Source organism: Arvicola amphibius, chromosome 13, assembly GCF_903992535.2.
Source record: "Arvicola amphibius chromosome 13, mArvAmp1.2, whole genome shotgun sequence".
NCBI classification, from domain to species: Eukaryota; Metazoa; Chordata; class Mammalia; order Rodentia; family Cricetidae; genus Arvicola; species Arvicola amphibius.
This window is the reverse complement of record NC_052059.1, coordinates 57,866,650-57,878,028: the sequence shown is the minus strand read 5'-3', so window position 1 is coordinate 57,878,028 and position 11,379 is coordinate 57,866,650. Positions and strand designations below refer to the sequence as shown.

General features: G+C 43.4%; 1 protein-coding gene across 1 annotated transcript; it reads right to left on the bottom strand.

Annotated features, from left to right (window-relative positions):
• Positions 1-6,062: 6,062 nt before the first annotated feature.
• On the bottom strand, positions 6,063-9,889 carry LOC119800009 (granzyme C-like). The gene is made up of 5 exons (XM_038310000.1): positions 9,786-9,889; positions 8,593-8,743; positions 8,008-8,143; positions 7,584-7,844; positions 6,063-6,313 (listed from the first exon to the last, which is right to left on the bottom strand). The coding sequence occupies exons 1-5, from the start codon at positions 9,838-9,840 to the stop codon at positions 6,170-6,172; spliced, it is 747 nt and encodes a 248-aa protein (XP_038165928.1). The 5' UTR covers positions 9,841-9,889; the 3' UTR covers positions 6,063-6,169.
• Positions 9,890-11,379: the final 1,490 nt, after the last annotated feature.

The following is an 11,379-nucleotide window of genomic DNA, read 5'->3' as shown; positions in this document are numbered from 1 at the left end:
TGGTTGTTTAGTGGACTAGATCCAGGAGTGAGACAGACAGGGACCCAGCTCTGGAAGAGGCTTCTAAGGACTGGAGTGAGCTGAGGACCTGAGCTTAGGGCATGTGATGGGGAGACTGTGTGAGATCAGCTCTGGGAGTTGAGACAGGCTGACCTTGCCCTAAGAACAGAGGTGTGTGTTTGTGTGTGTGTGTGTGTGTGTGTGTGTGTGTGTGTGTGTGTGTGTGTGTGTATTTAAGCATGGACATTCAGAACAACCCCAGAGCACCCTGGGTCCTGTTTTATCAACACAGATTTCTCAGAGATTTTTTAATTTCCTTTTTTCATATTTGGTATCCATAGAGGCTTTCTTTTCACAGCTGTTAACTGCAGTCCAGATATTAATTGGATCTAAATTAATAATCCAGCCCATGGGTTGAAACTCTGTGTCATTTTTGGGATACAATGAAGGGACAACTTTTTGGGGGATATATATATAATACTATTTTATAGATATCTATGATATATATGTAAATATAAATATATATGCTATAACAAAAATCGGTAAATCCTCCCTGAAAAGATACCATGTATAAACGATACATTATCTGTGCATACAGGTATTCAATAAAATCCTTACAGAATATAATAATCTTAATGATATGGTATCCATGTTGAGAGAATCTATTAAAACCATGGAATGGGTTCCAATTTAGTGATATCTAATAACTAAAGTGAACACAGCTAAGTGTAGTATTTATTTCATCATAAAATTAAGGAGAACAGTGGTGGCAAACCCTTTAATACCAGCCCTTGACTTGTTAGTTCAAGGTCAATCTGGTCCACATAGTGAGTTCCAGGATGTACAGGGCCACTCCTAGAAACCGTGTTTCTGGATAGAAAAAAATAGCAAAATAAACCACAAACAAACAAAAATAGTGAATGAGGACAACACAAACTTTGAGGGTCATTTGACATTGCTTTGGAAAAACAAATGGACTTGTTAAATACACCTGGCTTGATGAACATAGCTCCAATCTCAGTGAATTCCTGTATAAGGTAAGATATTTGGGTTCTAATTTTACTGTTACCATTTGGAAATATTGAAAAATTAAATATAAGCGTGTCATCAGCCATTATCACTCTAACTCCATTCAGGTTGCTCCATCCCCTTCAGATTCAAGGCCTCTCATATTTTAATTACCATTCTCTCTTTTTCTCTCTCTCAACACACACAGTGAGGAAAATATAAATCGAGCTTACAGAGTCAGTTTATTATTCCTTGAATTCATATTTCGTTGAGGTCTGACCACTTAGCATTGGATAACCATTAGGGGGCTCATCTTTGAGGAAGACTAATTCTCCCTCTCTCAGCACTTTATAGTTTGTTGCTCTTCATCTTGGGATGGGGCCCCTACTATTTCCACAACCACTTTGGAAGGTCTACTGGTGTTGTCATTGTGCAGATCTTATTTAAGCAGTCATATTGCTGAAATTTCACAGGTGTAGTTCCCTCATCATGTCTAGAGTATATCTACATCAAGGATTTTAAGTATTGATTATGCATATATGTCTCTGTTCCAGTTGGGGCATGTACATGTGAGTACACACGCCCTTGGAGGCCAGAGGAGCTGAGGTTACAGGTGTTATGAGACATTCAGCATGGGTGCTCAGAACTGAACTAGGGTCCTCTACAAGAGCAGGCTCTACCATTAAGATGTCTGAGCCATCTCTCCAGCCCTGCATGCTCAGTTCCTGAGACCTGTGACTCACAAGTGTAGGTGCTATGAAAAGCTGGTGGTGTGGACCCAGTGTGACTGTGAAGGGGGAGCTCTTGTCTCTGAGAAGGTCCTATAAGAGGCCCATGAATGTAGAGAACAAACATGAGTGAAAATAATTTTAGGTTGAAGGGAGAATTGCAGATCTAGGCATTTCCAAGTAAATCTCAGCAGGGAATTTTGGTATATAAGTCCTGATGAAAATGAACTTGTGATTATACCAAATGGTGATATTATTTCTGGAAATCTTGATATCTGTGTTCAGATTTTCTGTCGAATGCAATAGCAAGATCATGTCACTGTTTACAAACCTTATTGAGCTGCATTGAAATGCAATTATTTGCCCTAAATGGAGCTTACAGTGACTCCACCTTCTCCTGGAGCACTTAGGTGTAAAACATGGTATTGAGAGGTTGGTTTTCCCATTAAAGATGAAATAAACAGTCAAATCCACTAAAAGGTCAATCTGTAATTGAGTTTTCATTCCCAAATTCTGGCAGAAATACTGTTTACAACATTGTGAGTAACCTAATAATGTTTTGTTAATGTCCACAGAGTGGCCACCCTACTTCTAAAATGTAAATGATTTCACAATAGTTACCATGAACACTTTTCAGGAACTCCTGGCATTGAAGATGATTTAATCCCTTGTCCCTTATGAAACTCAGTACTGGAGAGATTACCCATTTTTAATGATTTTTCATTAAATATCTTTTTAGAATTTAGCTTGTCTTCTTTGACAATTTTATATGTGTATCCAATGTACCCATTTTTAATGATTTTTCATTAAATATCTTTTTAGAATTTAGCTTGTCTTCTTTGACAATTTTATATGTGTATCCAATGTTTTTTAGTCATTTTTGCTCAAATTCATCTCCCACAATTCCAATTGAGACCTTCTTCATTTTTCATAAATTTTCTTGATGATCTCTGCAAGGACACATCATTAATCATAAGTATTGCGTGATAATTGTACTGTCTTGGCTTAATTTTACAAGTTCCACTTATTTTCTTTTGATTTACATTTTTAATTTATTTTATTTGCACACTCATTTATTTATTTTTGAGACAGGGTGTCTGTGTGTATCCATGGCTGTTGTGGAACTTTCTCTGTAGACCAGGCTGTGCTTGATCTCAGAGACCCAGCTGCCTCTGCGCCCCAGTACTGGGATTAAAGCCTTTCTCCACCACTGCCAGGCTGGGTCTCTCTCTTTAAACTACCATCCCTGGGCATCAGCAGCAGCTGTACTAGTTAGGTTGATTGTGGACAAAGAAAACAACTTTGATATATTTCCAAAGCCCCATACAAAAAATGCTTATTAGTGTCTTTCAATATCATTATTTCTTCAATGACATTAGCTCCACCATCACTACCTGGAACCAAACTGTCAGGTTGGGCTGTTCTTAGCATCAGCAATGCCATCCATCCCCAAAGAATAAGATCTAACATGAGTACTTCTGGTCTCCAAAATTCTTTGGATAGAATGTTTTTCTCAGTTTGTTCTGTTCTCTTGGTTGTAGTCTGGCGAAACCCAATGAGTTTATTAATAAATATTCCTCACTTCTTAGAACATATCAGATCTGGAACTCTATTTGTATACCTCTCAATGCACTAACACAAAACGGTTTTCATGATTTGTTTTGTTTTGTTATTTTAAATAAAACCACATAACCACATGTCTAGCTTTTTACCACACACAGAGCCTATCTGACCAGCGGTGCTGGGTACTTTCTGTCAACTCAACATAAATTAGAAACACCGGAAGAGGAGCCCTCAATCGAGGATTGTGTCCATTAGATTGACTGTGGGCATGTTTGTGGGGGTACTTTTTGGTTGCTAATGGATGGAACTGGGACTAGCCCACTATGGGTAGTGCCATCCATGGGCATAAGGTCCTGGGCTGTGTAAGAAAGCAAGCTGAACCAGCAGGCAGCTTTCCTCCGAGGTTCCTGCCTCTGCTCCTGCTTGAGTGCCTGCCTGCCCTGACTTCCATCAGTGATGGAGTGCAGGTGGGACATGTGAGCCAAATCAACCCTTTCCTGGTCAAGCACTTTGGGGCAGTGTTTTTATCAGAGTAACAGAAGATAACTAGAACAGATGTGACTATCTTTTTACTGTGTGGTGCTTCTGTATAAACATGTATGTCAGAGTATGTGTCCCATGCCTGTATGAGAGCAGAATAAGATGTCAAGGTCCTTTACAGTTTTCCATCTTAGTCGTTTAATATGGGGTCTCTCTCTGATCCAGGAGCAGACTGTTTTTCTGGGGCTGGTCTCAGCAAACATCAGCAGTCTTCCTGTGTCTGCACTAAGGATACAGGCGATCAGCCCCACGCAGCATCTGTTATGTGGGTGCTTGGGATCTGAACTCAGATTCTCCTTCTTGTTCATCCAGTGCTCTAACCCACTGAGCCATATCCTCACCATCCTAAAATGAAACTTTAAGTGTTTGTTGTTATTGAGAAGACGTCCCTTCTCATTTCCACTGCTTTGTCCTTGAGTCACCATCCTTGACAGCTGCTATGTTAGGTAGAACAGTTTGCATGTAATGCCTTCTCTGTTACCACCTTTATAAACATTCGCAAATTCTGAAAGGTTTAACAAGAGTCTTATATTTACCTGACAAAAAGTAGCTGTCTGCCCCCTTTCAGTTGAGTGATCTTCTCTTTTTTTTTTTTTTTTTGAGTTGTGTTATATTCTATCATGGTATAGAAGTCATGCTGCAATTAAAAATAATAAGAGTTAAGGAACTATATATATTTTTATTGTGAAAATTGAAAAGAAAATAGCAAGATTTGAATATTTCTACATATCAGCTGCGGATGCAGTGCAGAGTGAGAGCTGATTGTAAAACGGTGGATGGGTGGTGGTATCGGAGGCAAGACTGTGGTGTATGTGTCTTAATGATCAAAAAGGAATGCTTACTTGTTTTCCAAATACCATTAAAAACCCATTCTGCCATGTACATTAAAATTTCATTGATAACTGTTGGTTTGCTAAGTCACCAGGAGCACAGGAAAATAGGGTGGTTCCAGTTTGACTGTCTTCCCTTGGAAGATAAAACACTGGCAGCATCACACTGAAGTCAGGCATGTTTGACAATTCCAAGAGCACACATATGTTCATATTGCACAGATTGGAACATGTTCTCATCAACAAATTTCAAGCTCAAGAGCTATAAAATATAGTTATATATACACACACACAGAGAGAGAGAGAGAGAAAGAGAGAGAGAGAGAGAGAGAGAGAGAGAGAGAGAGAGAGAATAATAGCAGAGAGAGAGAGAAGATTGGTAATAGCGTGAGTCAATTATGCGCCAGTGATGGACTTGCTCCATCAAAGCCATATTTCCTAAGGTCCCCAAACAACATCATCAATCAGGAAGCAAGTGCTCAAATACATGAGCCTAGAGGGGACATAGTCACCAAAAATCACCACAGAAAGGTGGCTTAGGTCACAAATGAAGAACAGAAGCTCTATATTCTCTAAGTCCCCAGAAAATGGTGCTGGCAGATGTCTGACATAGTACAAGACAATGGAGGAACACCAGTGGGATTCCCCAGCACGAACAAGAAGACCTTATGTTTTTGTGTCTGATCTGTGTCCTTCAAGGCTTGGTGGACAGCAATGGCCTGGGGAAGCAGAGAAGTTGAGACTTGTTGAATTGAAGTACTTCCTTCCCCAGATACAGAACATCAGTACAGATGTCAGGGGAGCCCAGGAAGCTCTATGCAAACAGTGAGGGCTGGGAGATACTTCCATGGATTAAAGGAATCTCAAGCAGTCTGTGTTTAAGGCATTTACTGCCTCTGATTCTACTCCAATATGTGCTCAAGGGAGCAAAGCAAGGGGGCTTTGAACACCTTCACCATGCAGCTGTGGGAGGAGCCCAGGGGTTTCTCTCCAGGGGGAATCTGAGCATGGGCTCATCTTTTGTATGAGATGCCACCAAGTTACTGATTGGAGATGAGATGTAATTGAGGTTACTTGCTCAAGGAATCCTAGGCTCAGATCAGGCTCCCTTCTTCAGTACCCATGGTGCTTTCTCTCTCCTTTCTTCCATATGATGCGGAGGAGGAAAAGAGTTTTCCCTGAGACCCAAGACAAGAGACACCCACACTCAGCTTTGAGCCAGTCACAAGGGCAGGCACTGCACAGTGGGACAAGTTAAAAGGAGCTGCTCAGTGGCATCGCCTGAGCTTTGGGCAAGGTGTGTGTATGGAGTTAGGGTGAGCAAAGAGCAAAAGTGTGACACTGGCTGGCTAAGCACAGAGTTGGTCCCTGTGAAATGAAACCAGTCTTTTGATTCTGCAAAGAGACCTTTATTGAGATGCCGGCGTCTGTCCTAAGACAATCCTGGACTCTGCCTTAGGGAAGATGATGACTCCGGGAGAGATCTGGTTTGCTCTGTAGTTAGCTACGATTCATAGTTTTCTTTATCCAGGATAGGAAACTTGACACTCTGGTGAAGACAGATGGAGCTGAATCATTTTTGTCCCCAAGGGAGGCAATGCCTGCAGCTGCTTTTTTACACACGAGAGGTCCTCCAGAATCCCCCTGTGAAAGGAGAAGAGTCACAGGGTGTAAGTGGAGACGATTCATTTCCTGGCTGTCAAGACCCACATAATAACACAGAACCTATATTAATTACAACACTCTTTGGTCAATAGCTTCGGTGTATTTCTAGCTAACTCTTATATCTTAAAGTAACCCATTTCTAGTGATCTTTGTATGACCATGAGGTTGTGGCCTACTGGTGGCTACCATCTTTCGCCTGTGGCAGCTACACGGTATCTCCCTGACTCTGCCTACTTTCACTCTATATCTCTGCCTGGATTTGGCTTTACTCTACTAAACCAACAGACAAAACTGCTTCTTGTTGCATGATTATTGAAAACACAGACTCAGAAATTTGGACTTAATCTTAAGATCCAAAGACTAAAGCAGTCAGCCACAGGCTCTTACCTCAACCTCTGTCTGAAATGGAGCTCCTACCACCTGGAATCTCATAAGGAGACTGCATCTGAGAGTTGTCTGGCCCCGTTTTATATTCTTCTCTAGGACTGGGATTAAAGATGTACATCATTGGGATTAAAGGTGCATGTTCTTGTGGCTACTGGGATTAAAGGTGTGTGTTATCTGGTCTGTAAGGCTGACCAGTGAAAATGTTTCACTCTCAGAACTTCAGGCAGTCTTTGTTTATTAAAATATAATTAAAATGCCAATACAACAGGGGACTGAGCAGTTCACGATATTCCCAGCCTCCCTCTCATGTCAAGGCTTCTCTTCAAAGTGCATGAATTGTGTGTTCTGCTTGTGGGAGATCAGAGAGCAGGCCTGGGGTCCCTGGGTTTCTCACTCTGATTATGGACAGGGTTACTGCTTCATCTCCCTCCTGAGCCCCATCTCTACCCTTTCTTCAGGTCTGTGATCCACTCACTATAAGGGTGTATCATACCCTCAGATCCAGGCTATAGTTTAAAAGACATGCAGACAGGTGAGTGATCCTGATGTGAGCATGGAGGACCAGACCATTGACAAATGTGGGTGCCTGCTCTGAGGAGACCCCTGCTTGAGGTAATAACACAGGCAGAGCAAAACATTCTAAAGCTGGGCCTGGGAGTCAGGAGGGCTGTGCAAATCCTGCTTTCAGCCAGCTTCCTTCACCAAGGCTCCTTGTCAGCTCTGAGAGCCTAGTTAGTTACTGTGACTGCTGTTCCCAGGGATCATAACCAGTTGGCAGAGGAGTATTTTGATGTCTGGTCTATAGGTCCCAGATTGCTTTTCCCCTCCCATGGAACCCAGAGAGGAAGACAATTCAACTTACACTAGAAGCAGTACGATTGATCTTTGGGTCCCCCACACAGATCTGAATGGCTTTGTTGTAACGACGTGGAAAGCGGGACTCACACTTCTTATCCTTCTGGACTGTCAGCTCTACCTCTTGAAGTGTGTTTGAATAGTCACCTTTTGGGTCCATCGTTCCCCAACCAGCCACATAGCACACGTCCCCTGGCTTCACTTGGACATTACGCCTGGGCAGGTTGAGGGGCTTCACAGTTCTAGTCCTCTTGGCCTTCCTCTCCAGCTGTGGGGGAAGAAGAAGGAGAGAGCAGCTCAGCCAGGAGCCTGGACCCTGGGACTCTTTGAAAGTCAGGATGGCAGGAAGGGAAAGAACAGAAGGAGAGGAGGAGGGAAGGGGCAATTCCTGCAGCAAGCAGAGCTCAGAGAGCTGTGGGGGCAGTTCTCACCTTTAAGAGCATGATGTCACTGGAGCCAGCCTTAGGATTGTAGTCTGGGTGTGGGATGGCATCTGCCACAGGGATGATCTGCTGGGTCTCCTCCTGGATGCTGATGTCGTGGGCTCCTAGAGTGATGTTCATTGCACTGTAGAGAGCAGAGTGGAGATGAGAGATGTGGAGTGAGAGAGGACACAGTGCAGGAGCTGCAAGAGGCTGGGTGGGCAGGGTGGGGCTCTAACTGTGGGGACTGAGGAAAGAGAAGGGCGTCAGGGTGTGAAACACTGGTCCTTCCGTTACAAGAACACTAGACTCCTGGGAACTTGCTCTTGTTTCCAGGCAATACCCCAATGTTTGCATTAACTCTTAATGTGCACTTTCAACCTCAGCCACTGCTTTTCTCTGACCAGTGTAGTTGCTTTCACCTCAAGTGTGCTGCTGCCTCTGGGCTCTCACCCTTTGACCACAAAGTTTCCATGATGACAGGCTTCCATTCTCACAGCTCTGCCCTCCAGTGAACTCTCAGAGGAGAATCCATGAGTAGAAGCTTGAAAATCCTCCTGGAGTCTCAGAAAGCACGGCCTAGCTCCTTCTCACCTTCCCATGCAGTGAGCAGCTGTCAGCACAAAGTTGTCTTTCACCAGGAAGCCTCCACAGCCATCACGTTTGCCATCATCATTCACAAATACAATAAATGCCATGTAGGGGCGGGAGTGGGGCTTGACCTCATGGCCCCCGATGATCTCCTCTGAAAGAAAGGCTAAAATATGAGGTGTCTGGGAACAGCAGATGAGGTAGGAGGGAAAACCTAGGGGGGTGATGGGGTGAGATCTGCAGTTCCCAAAGACTGTTGTGGACAGAATTCCTTGATCTTTGATGAGTCTGAAGCATCAGTGCCCTGTTCTGAGCAGAGCTGGGTAGGACTTGTCCTCCAGTCCCTGCTTTACAAATACATGGAGGGACAAACTTCTTTCTTTATGATGCTAGAAACCAAGGGAATCCTGGATTGTTCATGATAGTCTTTCTCAGGTAATGGGTCTCCGGAGGCCTCTCCTGTCTGGATTTCTGCTAATTTTGTCACCTTTTATCCCAAGGTCTTTAGAGAGGGATTTTCTAAAGTTCTCCTGTTCTGGTGCCCATCATATCCTAGGTTCTCATAAATGAATTAGCTGCATGGAAGAATGATTTTTACTTAGCTAGAAGGCTGGTGGCTCACAGCTCAAGGGAATCAGAGCCTAGGGGATATTGTAGGATTCCTCTGGCATAATGTCTGTAGCTGGGGACCTGCAGAAAGAAGTGGAAGGCCAAGCAAAACCGGACTGCAAAGGTAATGGAGTATACAGCCCAGGCATCTTGTCACCCTGGGCCTCTAGATTTAGTAGCCTGGAGGTGGAGATTAATAAATAATGCTAATATTCTACAACTGGTGTTTTTATCTCCGTGCTGACTGGTCATAAAAGCTGCCCTGGATCTGGGTTCCGGTAGAGTACATAATGGTAAACATTTTAGTAGTTTTCATTCTCTGCTACATCTCTTTCTTGAGATGGTCCACTATCCAGGTGAAACAAAGAGCAGGGAGAAGCTTAGGTCTTCCATGTCCTCTGAGGACACCGCACTTCTTCAGACCTTGTGGAGGATCTAGCCAGTGACAGGCTTCCAGTTCTGGGTTGGTCTGGGACCTGAGGTTCAGGAAGCTCCTGGACAGTGCAGGAAGTTCCTGACTAGAGCTGGGCAGAGACTCCACAGAGGAATTATGGGAATGAATCTCTGGGACAGGGTTGTTCACTCACCTGCACCAGCTCCAAGAGGCAGAAGAAAGGTCAGGAGAATCAGGACTGCTGCCATCTTCTTAGGAGGCTGCTCGGGCTGGAGGAGGGCAGAGTGGACACAGCCCTTGAAGGATGAAGGAGGTGAGCGCTCAGTGACCTCACAGGCCTTTTAAACCTGTGCACCTCTGCTCTGATTGGCTTTAGAAGCTAAGGAAGTTTCCTTGTTTGGGTAAAAATGGCATGGTCACCACATTGACATCCTCTGAGCTAATCCTGGATAAAAACCAGGAAAAGAGGGTGGTAAGGTTGTGGTTGAAGAGGGCCTGAAACCCCAGGAAGTCCACTGTGTCCGCACTGATACAAAAGTGTGGCTTTTCTTATCTCTTACATTTTTTTTCATTCTGGTAAGATCTTGTTTAGATTTCTTTGGTTTTTTCTTTTTCCCTTTTTTTCTTAAAAAATAATGCTGAAACCAAATTTACCACAAAACAGCTATAGCACTACTTAAACACAGACACAGTTATATAGTACTTATTAAAAGCTGATTCTGCACCATATTTGGCTAGGCAGAGTTTCAGTACCTCTTCTCATTAACATCTGAGACTTCTGATCATACTGAGGAACCATCTGTTGGAATAGTCTGATGAATTAATCTTCACAAACTCTGACTCTCCTAAACTGCTAGGGTGTCACAGAGAAATCCCTAAAGCAACTGAAACCTAGCGACCAATGACCACGTCTACTGTCTTGTATAATTAAGTATACGAACAAATCACAACAACATGTATTGGTTACCTGATGGAGGAGAGTTATCTGTCTGTGTTACTTTCATTGGTTAAATAATAAAGAAACTGCCTTGGCCCTTTAAGAGAACAGAAAATTAGGTAGGCGGAGTAGACAGAACAGAATGCTGGATAGCAGGAGTGGGGAGACGCTTCAGGCAGTCGCCATATGCAGTCGCCATGCTTCTCCTCTCTGAGATGGACGCAGGTTAAGACCTCTCCTGGTAAGCCAGCCCTTGTGGTGCTATATAAATTACTAAATATGGGTTAAAGCAAGATATGAGAATCAACCAATAAGAAGCTACAGATAACGGGCCAGGGGCCAGGCAGTATTTAAATGAATACAGTTTCTGTGTAATTATTTTGGGTAAAGCTAGCCGGGTGGCGGGACGCAGCCCCACCGCTACTTCAACAGTTACCTGTTTACTTTGTATTGGCATTCATCTCTCAAGCAGTCAGTAAGGTTAGATCAGCACTGGCTTCCCTGCTGAGGACTTCAGCTGATTTCTTACAGTGTTGTTTTGGATCTTTAATAGTTAATAAAGAACCTTGATTAATCTTGAGTTGTTGTTTAGTGGACTAGATCCAGGAGTGAGACAGACAGGGACCCAGATATGGAAGAGGCTGATAAGGACTGGAGTGATCTGAGAATATGAGCTTAGGGCATGTGATGGGGAGAACTGTATGAGATCAGCTCTGGGAGTTGAGACAGGCTGGCCTTGCACTAAGAACGGAGGTGTGTGTTTGTGTGTTGTCCTGATTTTTGCATGTGCATGCGTGCATGTTTGTATGTGTGCGTGTGTGTCTGTATGTATGTGTGTGTGTGTGTGTGT

What these genes read in the sequence shown, in the direction of transcription:
- LOC119800009 (XM_038310000.1), bottom strand. Translation starts at nt 9,840, where the DNA reads ATGGCAGCAGTCCTGATTCTCCTGACCTTTCTTCTGCCTCTTGGAGCT. An exon ending in GCCTCTTGGAGCTGGTGCAG is followed by an intron (nt 8,744 to 9,785) that starts GTGAGTGAACAA and finishes CCTTTCTTTCAG; the next exon opens with AGGAGATCATCGGGGGCCAT. An exon ending in GTGACATCATGCTCTTAAAG is followed by an intron (nt 7,845 to 8,007) that starts GTGAGAACTGCC and finishes CTTCCCCCACAG; the next exon opens with CTGGAGAGGAAGGCCAAGAG.